At 34.9% G+C, this 15,874-nt stretch overlaps 2 protein-coding genes across 4 annotated transcripts; one reads left to right on the top strand and one right to left on the bottom strand.

The window, feature by feature from the left end:
- Window positions 1-1,676: 1,676 nt before the first annotated feature.
- Window positions 1,677-4,135, top strand: LOC102591076 (transcription factor BTF3-like). The gene is given in 6 exon segments (NM_001288118.1): window positions 1,677-1,701; window positions 2,569-2,636; window positions 3,183-3,331; window positions 3,422-3,478; window positions 3,689-3,727; window positions 3,817-4,135. Coding segments are annotated over 5 exon segments (489 nt in total). The 5' UTR covers window positions 1,677-1,701; the 3' UTR covers window positions 3,993-4,135.
- Window positions 4,136-4,801: 666 nt separating this feature from the next.
- On the bottom strand, window positions 4,802-14,993 carry LOC102590718 (pathogenesis-related homeodomain protein). Of its 3 annotated transcripts, none has more exons than XM_015315403.1 (11): window positions 14,769-14,993; window positions 12,980-13,492; window positions 9,247-9,412; window positions 8,885-9,008; window positions 8,613-8,725; window positions 8,147-8,506; window positions 7,826-8,062; window positions 7,644-7,733; window positions 6,780-6,830; window positions 6,298-6,519; window positions 4,802-5,418 (listed from the first exon to the last, which is right to left on the bottom strand). In XM_015315403.1, the coding sequence occupies exons 2-11, from the start codon at window positions 13,465-13,467 to the stop codon at window positions 5,140-5,142; spliced, it is 2,130 nt and encodes a 709-aa protein (XP_015170889.1). In that variant the 5' UTR covers window positions 13,468-13,492; window positions 14,769-14,993; the 3' UTR covers window positions 4,802-5,139. The 3 variants fall into 3 exon arrangements, with proteins under 3 accessions (XP_015170889.1, XP_006361653.1, XP_015170890.1); XM_006361591.2 differs by having other exon boundaries at window positions 6,298-6,516; XM_015315404.1 differs by lacking the exon at window positions 14,769-14,993 and adding an exon at window positions 13,671-13,755.
- Between the last annotated feature and the right edge of the window lie 881 nt (window positions 14,994-15,874).

Below are 15,874 nucleotides of genomic sequence, written 5' to 3'. Positions count from 1 at the left end.
ACATTATATCCCCCCCCCCAACCCCCTTCCTCCCCCAAAAAATACAGAATACAAAAAATAAATAGATTAAGGGCCAACTTATCCTATTTGAATTGTTCAAGGGTAAAATTGATCAATTTTCCCTTGTTTTGGAACATATTTTAAGCTATTTGGCTACATAAATGACAATATTTGAGCCACAAAATATAACGATGAGGAATATTTTTAGCCAAAAATGTAATAGATGGTAAAGTTTACCTATTTTGAATAGTTTAAGAGCATATTTAATTTTTTTTAATTAAAATAAATTTATTCACGCATAATGGAAAATTTTCATAAAAGTATAGTTACCTAATTTACATTGCAAAAATATAGCCCAAAATTTACATTACAAATCTTTAGCCCATAACACAATTTCGTATACGATAATATACATCCGATATATAATAATATACAAACCTTTAGCCTATAACACAATTCGGTATACAATAATATACAAACCTTTTAAATTGTTTTAAAAACTTAATATACAATATTATACACCAACATATAATATTATACAAAATTATAAGAGGTATTTATACACCCATATATAGTAATATACAATTATATACGCTATTATACAAAATGAAATTTCGTCAATCTTTACCAATTGATACCTTTAAAACGGCAATATGGAATTTTCTGAAAATTTGTGGTGAGACAGATCTAGTGATGATGGCCTATGATTCTCAATAGGTGAGACATCATGAATCACAATAGAATTTGATTTGGAAAACTTTTGAAAATGGCTGACACTTTGCTCATGAGATTTCTCTACAGTAATTGTGTTTGTAATTTGGGATATTCCAGAGTTGTAGATGAAATTTCGAAATAATTTTTAGTGCATTTGATTTGTCTCATCAAGATCTACCATTTGACTTTGATTTTGAATTTTTCAGAAGTCGAAATGGGGTTGTGACCCTATGATAGTCCTTTAAGGCTCTTAAATTTCTCATTTAGATCAATTCCAAATTACATAGTTATTTATTAATTGTACTAGAGTATAATTATCTCATTAATAGATACTCTCTTAGCTCCTATTTATATGTCTCCATCCTTAAGAAACTAGGTAAACTTATCATTGTACTCTTATTTAGTATTTTTTGGAAGTCAAATTTTCAATAAATGAAATGAATTAATTTATTTTAATTAACTAATTTGACCAATGGACATGAATCAATTGCTTAGTTTTTCTATGTTGGACAAATGTATATTTTCAAGGCTAATAGCTTTCAAAGGGTAAAATAAGCAGAATAATGTCATTTATGCATTAAATTTGTGAAATGACAAATATTAAGGACCATCTATTTATAGTAAGAACAACGTATAAATAAAAATGAATAGAGTATTGTATTATATAGAAATTATGTATAAAAAATGTTGATTTAGTTCACTTATCTTCAAAAAAAAAAAAACCAAATCAATTTTCTTATATTTTTTTTATAACAAACCAAATGAAATCCTTTTGTCGATTCGATTTTTGATTTTATTGAGAAAAAAAGAGGGGATACATACGTCTTTATAGAGAAGTGATAAGGGCATATCTGGAAATGGAAAAGTTCTCACATTTATATAGTAGGATATAAAGTTATCGGCACCCAAAACAAACCCTCCTTGTCTTTCATTCTTTTTTCCATCTTCTCTGCGGCTAGGGTTTTAGCTCAGTCTTCTCTTCACAAGGTTAGCAGCATCTCTATGCCTCACCACCCACCCACCCACCCCCTAATCCCCCTAATGGGTGTCTAATTTTATGCTTTTCTTGGTTTCCCCCCCCACTGTGTTTGTACATGACTATGATGAATTCTGTGTGTTACTGTATACTTTTTGTTTGCATAATGTTAATGAATGTTATGTTTGTGTTTGAATTGTTGATGGGGTTTGGATGAATTGATGGTGTTGATTGGATTTGAGTTTTGTTTTTCTGGATCTTAATCTGGTGAAAAGAGGAAAAAGGCTGTGTACTCTCTTATAGTTGAGATGTGTGTATGGTACAATGGGGATTTTGATTTTTGAAGGATGAAGCTTCTAATTTTAATGTGGATTTTGTTATAGTTTTGATGGAATTTATATATTTTAGAACTACATAGAAGGGTATAAGAGACCAATTTATTAATGACCCTTTTTTACTTCCTTCATTTTGTAAGCTCCCTAAGCATTTTAGTGGTTCTGTTTTGTTTTATTTTAGTCTGCAGAGAGGCTTAGTTCTTTTGTTAGCTGCTTTTTTACTTGTGTATATCAATGACCTATTTAGTAGTTCAGAAAACTGGTTTACTCCAAAATATAGATGTGTCGTTCTTAGTATTGTGTTTGTTAAGTTGGTACCTGCAGTTAGCTGTAACATTCATGTGTGCTTGTGTTTTAAGCTTATATATAGAGGGATTTGTTTTTTTAGCTTGTGAAATTTGTGGATGTGGTTTAGTTTAGTTTAATGGTCATGGAGGTTGTTACAGATATATGGTGCCTGTAAAATGGAATGCGATAATCATGGCAGTTTCTTGTTACTTGTTTACTGAGTAATACTGACTTTTGGTGTTTTTTCTATGACAGATGAATGTAGAAAAGTTGCAAAAGATGGCCAATTCGGTCAGAACCGGTGGAAAGGGTACCATGAGAAGGTCTGTTTAGTTTTCTGTGAATGTTACCACATGAAAATAGTTTGTGTTAATGTATTGAGAGAGAATGTGGATGTTTGTTGCTAACTTAAAAGATTTCAGTTACTTGAGAGCCTGTTTGGCCATGATAATATTCTCTTCTTTTTTTCCGGAAGAATTGCCAACTTCATTTTAAAATCAGTTTTTGGTTATAAAATTTCCTATCCCAACTTGTAGTTTGTTTCCAAGTTTGAAAAAGTGCTCCAAACCTGTTTTCCAACTCCTCCCTTCTACATAAATTCCAAATAAATTGCTTTATTCACTTTTATGCAAAAAGTATAACAAAACAAAACTCCATCTTCAACTCCAATTTCATTAATTACAAATAAAATGAAAAATATTTGTACTCTATGGCCAAACCCCTACTTAAGTTTGTAATGACTAACTAGTGTTAGTCCAAGGGTCAAAACTTGAGTAACGGGTGGAGAGAAAAGGTACACGTGAAGTGTATTGATAAGGGGTATCTTATTTTTCTCATTCATGTTTGCTGAATGAGAGCTGCTTCTGCAGAAAGAAGAAGGCCGTACACAAGACAACTACAACCGATGACAAAAGACTACAGGGCACCTTGAAAAGAATAGGTGTCAATGCCATTCCTGCTATTGAAGAAGTGAACATTTTCAAGGAGGATGTTGTTATCCAATTCGTTAACCCCAAAGGTATAAATATAATCTATATTTCACTTGGTTTTAGTCATCTGTCGTTTTATTGCCATTCTTAATAACCTTTTGTTTTTGGATTCTGTTCAGTTCAAGCATCAATTGCTGCAAACACATGGGTTGTTAGTGGTACTCCCCAGACAAAGAGTATGTGTTCACTCTTTCCTCCTGCCTTGCAACCTCAACATAAACTTTATAACTATGTCTCAAAACAAATTATACTTCAAGACTAGCATTCTTTCTGTTGGTTCTCCAACACGAGTCCTTGATTGTTAGCAGAGGAGTTTAGCTCCTTTTCATTATGTCTTGGCCACGTGCATAAGAATGTCTAAGCTTAATATTTCTTTCGTCTTGCAGAATTGCAGGATATTCTTCCTCAGATCATTCACCAGTTGGGTATGTGTCATTTTTAGGCCTACACTAAGTTGTGATAAAAGCTTGAACAATCAAACATGTGTTTTGACTGTTGAAAAATGCAATTTCAGGTCCTGATAATTTGGAGAATTTGAAGAAGTTGGCCGAGCAGTTTCAGAAGCAGGCACCTGGTGCTGCCGATGCAGCTGCAGGTGCTGTTGCAGCACAGGAAGACGATGATGATGTACCAGAACTTGTGGCTGGTGAAACTTTTGAAGCTGCTGCCGAGGAGAGCCACACTTCCTGAAGTTTTTGTTGAATTCCCTTACTTTCCAATGTTCTGAAATCAGATTTTACCTTGGCTTTTGAGTGTTCTATTTCATGTCTATTGTGACACATCTCAAAAGAATTCTTAAATGCTTTTAATAGTAAGCTACTTTCCCCTTCAAAGAATTATCTTCTATTTTAGCAATGCCTATTCTTCAATGTCATGGTATTTGTTATTCTATACAAGCTAGTATATATAGTAAGTATACGTGATTACATAGTTCTCCTTTCGACACGCATGAGGAAAAACTTTCTGCTTTTTGCTGATGTCCTTACCATGGGGTGACAATTCTGTATTAATTAAGAGGCCAAGGACAATGCTATCTGAGCTTAGCAACTAAGCAGTAACAATTCTGAGATTGCTTTGTAGGGAACTCAACCACTGACTAAACCATTTATTTTGTTTTGTTTTGCACCCGGTGTCTGATATTTGCTTTGGCTTTTGGGCTCGATTGTTAAGAATGGTGGTGGTTACCACTTCCCTATCACAGCCTCTGGTGCGCACAAACTGTTTTTTTTAAGTAACTCGATAAACTTGTTGCAGTTACCTATTTCTCTCTGAATTTGGGTTTTGGTTTTGCAAGACTTTGCCGAGGAAATTTTGGGATTTTAAGTGCAAGTTTTAAAACCAAAAGAGAAACTCCAATGTTTATTTTTTCAAAGAAATCCGCCTGTTCGTACTCTTTAGATAATGGAATTATCAAGAAAAAAGAAAGGTAATCAAGAAGTATGTTACAACCCGTTTGCTCAACGTTTAGTTCACAGCAATGACTATGACGATTGCCACAGTAGAAAACAATGTATGATGCAATAACCTACTTGCATCCAATGAGGAGTGCACAGGTCACACTACATTCAAAATTATGAATACTGCAAGATACTCATTTATAGATTGTGCCAATTAACATAACTGAAACTGATCTATTCTACAAGGTTACTATCTTTTACATTCTATTTCATTGCATGTCCTTACAAAAAGAGAGAAAACTATACATGTATAACGGGAAAAGAAGAATTTTTGCTTCTGTATTTGCCTCATTCAACCTCCTTGTCTGTCTTTGTTGATTTGTGAAAAATGGAGCAACACAATTTTAGGAAGGAAGAAAAAAAGAAGGAGAAGTGATTAGTCACCTTTTCTCCTGTAACTGTGCAACAGGTATAAAGACAACCAATGATTCATCTAAACTAGAAGTGTCCGCTCTTCTACATCTGCGATTTGGAAACCTTCGTAAAACGTCCTGGAGTCTTGCTATTTTATCCTTGATTCTACAAAGCTCCTGCATCTCAGCTTCAGCTTCAGCTTCTTTTATCTTTTCCCTCTCCTTGGAATTGATTTTTCTCCTTTGTTTTTTTGCTCTGTCTCGCAGTAGTTTCAGGCTCACGTCATCGCCAGATTCTACTAGTGTCTGCTTGTGGAAACAGGAAAATTTAGAACACAAATATAACATATATCCATCTTTCAATTAGACTTTCTAAGTGAATAATGACTAAGCGCCCGTTTGGATCGGCTTATTTTAGGTGTTGTTTAACCAAAATAGCTTTTAAGCAATTTTGTAGTGTTTGAGTAAACTAAAAAAGTGCTTATAAGCCAAAAGCCATTCATTAGTTAGTATGGCTTTTGACTTATAAGTCATACGCTAATCCAAACAGGCTCTAAGACCAAAATACATCCATCTTTCAACTAAAATGAGCACTGAATACGGGAGATTCTACCCATTTAAAGTTTCTCAAGCAAAAACTTAACTAACTCAGAAATTTGAACTTGAAATGTGAAATTGCAAGCAAATTAACTAAATTCAGCCAGGTTTTAAATATACTGTGTTTGACATGACATAGATTGAGATAAAACAAGAGAGCTTCCATGATTTCGTTGATAAATTGGGTAGCTGGAAGCATCGGCAGGTGCTAATCACGTGTCAGCTATAGGATAATAGCAAGAATAGCAACATTCCCAATCCTTGCAGGCTAAATTAAGATAGCTTTCTTTATATTTTAAGAATCTGCAGTACATATCACTTCAGACTAGGTATAAAATCCTCTCACCGACAAAATATATATCTTCTAACCAAGACAATAAGCTATTTCGCCCCTTCTTTTTTGTGTTTGTTACTTACCTTTTTCTTTTTCTGATAGTTAAAAATTAAAACCCACATTATAAGCATTTTCACATAGAGAAAAGCGATCCCGAGCCAAAAAGTAAAGCGTAAACACAATATTTTCTTTATATACATTAATGTAGAAGACCAAATAGAACTGCACATGGATTCTCAGCTAATTAAACGTACCTCTGCTCTATCTGTTGATGTTATTACTGCTTTTTTGTCATGCTTTTTCTTGGAAGGACGGATAACCAAGTTGGGAGTTTCTTCATTAGGTGTCTGGGCTGCATTTTCTTCTGCATCACTTGACGAAATATGATCTGCTGGTTCACCCTTTACAGTCTCAGGTGTACATCCTACTGATGTTGTAGGACTAGTAGCTTGACACGGTTTTGTGCCCTCAACCTGCTGATACCCATGAATATAAGAACTTAGAATTAAAATATCCAGCTCCAGGCCAAATGTTATACAGCCCCTGAAATTCAGGGGTTAATGAAATTGCCACCACATAAAGAAAAAAGAGAAAAGTACAAAAAGAACGGATAATATGATAATGGCAAGCTAATGTAATCATCACCATAATCATGATAAGAGAAAAAATGGCAGGAGACAAGGTTCAGAGAAACTTAAGCGGTGAAGGACACCAATAATCTTAGCTCAATCCTTACCTTTCTAGCTTTAAGGGCCGTATACCGTGCATTCTTGAACCATTTGTTCACCTAAAAATAGCATGTAACAGACAAATAAGCAAATGAAAACAATATATAAAGCGAACAGATTAACATAGCTTCCACCAACCTATCCGTCACAGGCATCTCAAGAGATTTAGGTGTTTGGTATGAAAGAAAATATTTTCCACAGAAAAAGTAAGTGGGTTTCTTACTTATTTTCCAGTGTTCGGTAAGTAAGCAGAAAATATAATCCCAAAAGCATTTCATATTAGTCTAAGCAAACATTATGGGAGTGGGGTGGAGGGTAGGAATGGGTGATGGTGGGGATGGGCGATAGGGTGGGTTGAAGTGGGGTGTGTTGGAGAGTTAAGAAACAATTAATGTGGAATGCCACTTATGAAACTTGTTTTCCCTACTTTAATTATGGAAGTCATTTTCCTTAATTTTTAAGGAACTTGTTTTCTGGAGAAAATATTTCCCAAAATTATTTACCAACCAAACATGGAAAAATTGTGAAACATTTTCTTCCATACCAAGCATGCCTTAAGGTTTAGGCTTCGGAACATCATTATTTATAACTATAATAAGATAAATCATCATGCAGCCACCTCCCAATCCTCTTCCTCCCTTACTTTCCCCTTTTATCTGAGTAAAAGCATGTAATTATCCTAAGAGCATACGGGTCGTAGCCAAAACATATAACAATATCAGTTATTGCTAGAGTAACACTTAAAACTTTGTGGACTATTGACCAATTAAGTTGCCAATTTCTAACAGAGCTGACTATACATCATGGAAGACTGCAGTACTACAGGATCTAAACTTTCTAGGTGTCTATTGGTATATCACAATTATCATTACCTTCTCAAATTCAATACCCAGCTGCTTGGAGAGGTTCTCCCGTACTTCTCTAGATGGAAGTTCATTCTCAGCAAATACACGGCGAAGTTCCTGTTAAAGCTCAGAAGTATTGAGCAGTAAGAATACTGTAAAAGATGCTTCCTCCTTGATGTAACAACGAATACTGCAAAGAAGCATATTACCTCAACTGCATCAGGAGGAATCCTGAATATTTCTCTCTTGGCTGGTCTACCCAAAGACTCTTTTTCCACTTCATCCACTGTTTTTTCTGGACAACTTCTCTCGCTTTCAAAAAGGGTTATAAGGGTGCTTGCAGCATCTGATTCAGGCTCCTTCCGTCTACGCTTTCTTTTACCTGGACCCCAATCTTCGTCTTCACTATTTTGCTCGATCGCGGGAGCATGCTTTCCAAACATTTCCTGTGCCACATAAGAGCATCATTGATTTCTTGTTAGCAGCATGTGGTAGAAAGCCAGAAGACTTGTGGACATTAACATACTCACATCATTTAACTTAATATAGTCAACAGCTTTTCTCTGTCTGGGACCAGATAGAACTTCGAAGTCAGTTGTCTCCTCATAATCTGACCCAGCAATCTGTTCAGACAAATAATCTTTTCCACCGCTGCCATCTTCTAGCTTTCCTGTTAAAGCTAACAATTCATCCTCAAGTGATCCTAACATGCTTCCACTGCTTGCTTCACTGGAAGAACCACTCTCAAAGCTATCAGTACTACTGTGACTATTAGCAACTTTTTCGGGATCATAGTCATCATCTTCGGAGTCATCAGATGGCCAGTCTTGTTCGGGGCATAACAAGGACTCCTCACCTTCGGGCAGAAGAGCCTCTTCCTTGAAGATATTCTGTATTAATCAAATAGATATGTCATCATTAATTACCGATCAATAGATAATTCTTGGAGGGGTGCAAAAATGATTTTATGGAGAGTACAACAGTAGATTACTCAACCTCCCAGTTACTATCCATAGCAAAGTGGGTGCCAATATGAGCATTTGTTGCTTCTATTATTTCCATCTTACACTTGCAAAATTTGCAAAACCAGCCTTCATCATCTGGCGGTACTGCAAATTATCGTTTCTTTTGGAATAAGTTCTCATAAATAAAATATGAGCCAGCAGCCATTTAGCTAAGCAAAAGTTATGACTTTCAGGCGTAAAGTTCTGTTCTGCATAAGCAGTGGAAGAAAAGGGAGAAATAGAAGCATATTCAAACTAACTTACTATTTTCAGTTGATAGTGGAGGATCAAGACATTCTTGATGGAAGGCGCAGTTGCATGTACCATCACAAAGTATGATATCATTGTCAGGAAAAGCTTCTTGCAATTTGCATTTGGCACAGATAATCTGAAAATGGAACAAGAAACTTTGAACTCCGCATCCGAGTTTGATTATGAGTTTGATTATCTGTCTATTTATGCAGACTTTTTTCCTATTTCAGCTTTGATGCTGCTATGAGTTTTAAGGGGGTAGGGAAATAAAGTGCAATAAAAATAAAAGAGAATCAGCCATCATGGTACTGCGTGACTGACATGCAAGTGTTTACAACGTATAAGACAAAAAACACTTTGTGAAGGATGCTTACATGTTCATGATGGACAGATCCGTCTGGAGCAATAGCAGAATCATCGATCTGCCCAGCAGAGCTAAGCAAATCCAGATGGTGAACTATCTCCCTTATTCCAAGCTTGCAGTTTAATATTTGCTTCTTTGCTCTTTGTAGTTCTCTTTCTGGCCTAATTTTTTCTCGACTGGATGAAAAGACGAAAGATGTCACATGAGCTGCTCGCTTGAAAGGATAAAGTTACACTAGCATTTACATATTGAGTTTGTCTAAATAGGCCATAGCTTGTAAATGCTCCTTTCCTTTGTGCTGATTCTACTGTTAAGGGTTTAATTTTAGGGTAGCTACTTGTGCAGGCCACAATATTCGGATTGCAGGACAGCAAATGAGGGGCATCAAAATTGTTACCATACTTCTAAACATAAATACATCTCTTGGACTGGAAATGAATTGTATCATGCCTTGTCTCATGCCATGTCTTGTCATTACAAAATCATTGCGGAAGTCAGATCCACATTAAAGTAAGAGTGTCTACTACTCTTCTATTCATTACTTGAGTAATAAATCTGATATTCCCTGTCAGTCCCAATTTTTTATTTGATGCATCATGTCTCTTATTTCTCACACAACATTGATAAATTAACTCACAATTTTTTTCCTCTCTCATTTTTGGTTTTGCTTATTTCAAGATTACAAACTTACTGTATTTTTAAACATCAACATCATCCTCAGCAATTAAGGATAAAAGAATTCACTATTAGCAATGTCATTATTGATTATACAATGTTAAGACTCATTTAGCCAGAACAGTACCATCCCCAGGTGGAAATTCAAATAGAGAGAGGAGCTATAAGTGGTTTTAGCAAATGACCGAAAGAAGTAGAGAAAATTAGCAATAATCTGTAAATATATGACTGATATGGCACCTGAGATTAACTCAACCCGAAAGATAGCTCATGAGGAGAGAATTTCCCAAGTCCATATAAGCAAATCACAAATCCATTCCCTAACCAATGTGGGACTCTAGCCCACTCTAACAGCCCCCTCCCCGCCCAAACCCAACGGGAGCCCAAATGGGATGGACCTGGCTCTGAAACTATGTAAAGATATGACACCTGGGCCTAACTCAACCTCAAAAGCTAGCTCACGAAGGGAGGATTGTCCAAGTCCATAAGCTAACCACCGGTCCATTCTCAACCAATGTGGGACTCTAATCCACTCTAACATAATCAAATCTGACAAAGGTGCTGGTTGCACACATGAATGATAACTCTTAGTGAACTATACCCTACCTCTTTAGAATGGTGGAAGTAGTGGTGGAGCTACCCTTGTCAAGGGCTGTCATTTTACACCCTCTCATTGGAAATTACATTTTGCAGATACGTAATTTTTTGAAGTATATATACTATAAGTTGAATACCCTTGGCTTCTTCTATGTATACTTTTTACATATGACTCTCCTTGGTGAAAATCCCAACTCCACCACTAGGTGGAAGATTTTGAGGTGATGATTGCATATTGTATTTTGGAGACTGGATGGAATTTTTAGTTCAGAAGCAATCAGTCTGATTGGGAATTGGAGGAGGTAGATGAATTTATTCAGAAAATGAACTCAGTAATTCTGGACAAAAACAAAAGATCCCATACAGTGGTTAGCCTGAAAAGATGGGGTCTATACTGTCAAATCCTTTCGTAAGATGAGTTAATCCAGAAACTCACACTTGTTGATACATTTATATACGGTAAAGCGCTAACTGGGAGTATCTTCAGTTGGGTTGGAGATTTATATGTCAAGTGTAAAAATAAGTGTGAGATTTTGAGAATCTCCAGTGTGTGAGACTACACTGGGTATGTTGTTGTTGTTTGTTGTTGATTTTGAGAATCTATAGTTCTACAAGCTCCTATTGAGATTGAAGCATACTTATTGTTGTACTGAAGCAAGATTCTCTTTATAGTAATTCTCATTTGCTAATGGGCACCAATAATTCCAAGCATTAAAGAGACTAGGAAGGCTTGAGTTAATTGCATGTGTCACTTGTTGGTCATGAGACCCTACAATTCAAGAGCTCATAGTAATAAATTCTGAAAGCAAGTACACCCAACTGATTTCCCAAAATAAATACCATGACGATGTAAGAAACCATAATAGTACATGGAAGACAATAACCTTTTTAGTCGTATTGAGTGGCTACCTTAGTGTTTTTCTTCTTCTCTCACTTTTTTTCTTTTTGGATAAGTACCATTATCTACTTCTTTTAAACAAAATGTGTTGACATTTTTTCTCATAATTATTACAATATCGTGCAACTCAAAACTCAAACACGACAGTCTTTCACACTATTTGAGCTAACTTTATATCAAAAATCAAAGGTTGCTCCAACTTCCTTTTCCAGTTTTATATCAAAATAGGGTTTCAATTCTAAATAATTAAAACCGTACATACGTCGAACCATGGCATTCCATTGAAGCAGAGCAAACACCATGAGTTATTATGAACATGCGAAGCCCCTCGTTAACAATGAACTCAAACTTTCTTTCTACTAAATCTCTTACTAAAAGCAATAGTGATATTTGCATAATAACTTTATACCCTTCAGAATAGCAGTTCGGCAACTCGTTGAAGCAACCTAAGTTGCTCGGACGCAGGTGCGGGCGTCCGATATGGGTGCGGATCTAGAGGTCGGACCCTCCATGATCTAAATTTTAAGATTTGGGGATACGGATCCATGTATGGATACAAGTGCGGGGATTCAGCTAAAAAATTTAAATATCTAAAAATAGAGTTATAAAACCTAAAATTATGAGATATTATGTGGAAAACTTGAGGAGAAAATATTGATAGAGAGGAGAATCCTGGAAGGAGATAAAAGGAAAGGGAGTGACAGTAGAAATTTGTACATTCAAGGTACTCCATTTTCTTCAATTCCACGTTAGTTCTTGTTTTGATTCCAGAAATCATTGAATCTGTCCAGAATTTCTCCCTCGAATTTGGTCCAAGTACTCAAAACCAGTTGACTGGATCAGGTACGGATCCCACACCCACATCGTGTCGACACGGGTGTGGCACTGAGAGTGAAGTAAAGGAACGTTGCATGTCTTTAGTGCCAAATATTCAAATTCCTCAATTTCCCATTCTTTTAGAGTAGAAGCAAGTTTCAAAAATTAACCTAGAAAGGCTTATCAGATCAGAGCATTCAATTAAAAGCTTAGAGCGAGAGGTTGAAACTGTTTAGTTAATGGTTAACAAGGAAACAACTCCCCCAGGTAGGGGATAAGTTCTGCATACACCCTACCCTCCCTAGACCCCACCTAGTGGAATTACACTGGGTATGATGTTGTTGTTGCTGTTGGTTAACAAGGAAACAACTCCCTCTTTTAGTTAATAGTTAACAAGGAAACAACTCCCTCTTTTAATTAATAGTTAACAAGGAAACAACTCCCTCTTATAGTTAATAGTTAACAAGGAAACAACTCCCTCTTTTAGTTAATAGTTAACAAGGAAACAACTCTGTCTTTTAGTAAATAGTTAAAAAGGAAACAACTCCGTCTTTTAAGTTAATAGTTAACAAGGAAACAGCTCCATCAAACATGCATATTCGTCACACTTGCAACCACGTGGACACAAACATTTTACTTGGGACAATCTGTTTCTTTAGTTTCTTACCATTTGAGGACCAAACAGTTACGATACTCAGTATCGAGTCTCTAGGCAAGACAAATACATTTATGTAGATAAGAGGGATAAGGTACACACCTCTGACCTTTCCAGCCTTCTGCAGAATAAGCATCAATAAGGTTCTGCTCTAGCTTCATCTTGATCAAGAGGTATCTCGTCCTCCTTTGTAAACGTGAAACATCATCTGGATCTGAGTTATGTTTTCTTCTCCTCCTTTTTCTTCTTCTCTTTAACTTTTCAGACCCAGTATCCAGGTTATCATGTTTTAAGTTGTCCTTTGAGTTGCATGCTTGAAGCTTCTCTCCTTCACAGCTCAATACGGACTGCTTCTTTGATGATTTAGCTTTTTTCAGAATTTCTTTCTTAAGTATGTTTTCCCCAGAACAGCACTTTCCCTTACCATCACTGGCAACTGTTCTCCTTGACAAAGATGCATGAGTAGACCTTCCATGAGATTTTGATTTCAGCCTAGATCTCTTTTTTTCTAATCTTCTCAACACATTTTTTACTTGTGATGAGCTCGCAACTGCTTTATGCATATCTTTATCTGTTTTTCCAGGCATCATAGCTTGTTGTGTGACATTAAAAGTCCTGCAAGGACAAGACAATCAATGATCAAATAACCTCTAAGATAACACGGAAAGAGCAGATGAGGAGAGGTCTTTTTCTTTTTTATAAATGAGAAAAATGTCAAATCTTTGTCAAGCCAAAGATACAAAAGTTGCAGTTCTTGTTTCAACGTTACTTGTAGACTGTAGTAAGTACATACCACAACAGATATTCACTGAAAAGAGGAAGAAGAAAAACTGCCAAGTAACTCTTAGTTCACTAGGAAGCACAAGTGCAATATATGTGAATCTCTTCTGCTACAGACAAGAAATTTCATAATTGTCAATTTTACTCGACTGAAGCAACTGTAATGAAGCAGAACATCTGAGCAAATAACAAGATAGACATTAAGAAGTATGAAGACCTAGCTAATGAAGAAAGACAAATTATGCTTAACTCAATAAGAAAGAAAAGAAGCAACTTTTTTGAAAATTAAAGATACTTACTACTACAACAACTTACCGCCCATCCACAAAGTGGGGTCTAGAGCCAGTAAAGTGCACACAAACCTTACCCCTACCTCAGAAGTAGAGAGGTTGTTTCCTATAGACCCACAACTGAAGGAGTAAAAGATACTTACTATTAGAGCAAAACTAGTTTACCCTTAGATCAGTATGAATTTTGAGATGCCAGAGAATTATGCTGAAACTTATAAGACAATTTAACATGTCACTGGAAAAAGACAGTTCCAATTGATATTTGGGGAAAAAAAGTTGAAAATGGAAATTGGCTTTCATCAAATACAATCATCAATCTAATGTAGCTAACTCCCAAACAAGATCCAATCTTTCACTCAACTCTTCCCCAATCTTCAAGTCATTACAAACTGGGATGCCAATCCTAAATTAGGCACTCTATGCACAACCAGTAAGAAGCTCAATGCATTCAAGAACCACAAAAAACATTCACAGTACTAATCCATTTATCACTCATTCTGATAACAAAAGATTGAATTTCCAAATACCCAGAAACAAAAAAAGACTTAAAACAAACACAAACATATATACACAAACAAAAAGACTTCAAATTTCAGTTCTTGATCAACCAGTTGATAACCCCAATTAAGCACATTCAACAAAACACTTACATTATTGATCCAAGTAACACTTTAGTCCAAGATTAACAAGATTGAAATTTGACAAACACCCAGAAAAGACTTAACCAAGAATTCTTAGAAAAACCAAAAAAGATTCAAACTTTAACATAATTAATCAAATGGGTATCCCTCAAAAGGGGGAAAAAACCAAAAGGGGCTAACCTTAAAGTGAAGGAGAAGAAGAAAGATCGCCCAAGTATCTCATTAGTATTTTTGAATGCAGAATTTCCACCTTCCTTGTTCTTGGGAAATTTATAGATTAAGGAAGTACTTAATAGTTAAATTCTTAAAATTATTCAATCATAAATGAATCATGGGAATAAAATTACTTCATTTATTGTACAAAATATTAGTAAAAGTATTCATAACTTGCAGTTTCTGTTGTTTGTTTCTTTTCCTTAAATTGCTTCTAAATATTGAGTATCTTCCTTGTTTTTTTTTTCCACCAAATATATATTACAATATCTAAATATCTAATTAAATCAAGTTCATAGTCACAGTTAATTGTTTTTTTAAAAAAAAAAAATTCTCGTTCGATATCCGTTATCTATTTTGAAGTCTCATTAAATTCAAATTCATGTCGGAAAGTCTCACATTGGGAGGGGAATAAAATGCTCCCTTACAAAGATGACTCGGTTGAGGATGAATGAGTAGTTATCACTTGACCACAACCGTTAGTGATAGTTAATTGAGTTTTATAATATGAATCGATACAATAGTCATGCAACCACTGGTCTAATATATGTTATTTTATTTGTCTCAAATCTCAATTTATGTGACACAAATGTAATTAGGAGAGTCAACACAATTTATATATGATTTTAAAATATTTCAAGTTGTTAATTATTATGATTTATAGTAATTTTAAAGTAATTTTCAGATAATATGTTGTTTCCTTTCTCTCAATATATGTGACACATGAACCAAATCTTTAATATATTTTAAAAATATATATTTTAAATCGTTAATTATTGTGATTAATAGTACTTTGAATGTAATTTTCAAATAATATATGTTACTCCATTTGTTTTTAAATCAAGACAACTTTATTATTTTTATGTAACTATATAAAATAACAATAATCAAATTTGAAAATTGACCATAAATAAAATATTTATTTTTAATATAAAAGTCAAGTAAAATAAAATAAAGCAAACAATAAAATTATGCATCAAAATGAACAAAATTTCCAACTAAAGAAATTTATGATAAGACCATCCACGAAAAAACAAAAAAGAGAATATGAAGTTACAGTTTAACACTATTAG

Source organism: Solanum tuberosum, unplaced genomic scaffold, assembly GCF_000226075.1.
Source record: "Solanum tuberosum cultivar DM 1-3 516 R44 unplaced genomic scaffold, SolTub_3.0 scf00358, whole genome shotgun sequence".
Lineage (NCBI taxonomy): Eukaryota > Viridiplantae > Streptophyta > Magnoliopsida > Solanales > Solanaceae > Solanum > Solanum tuberosum.
Note: the sequence above shows the minus strand (reverse complement) of the source record. Positions and strands in the feature narration are given on the sequence as shown.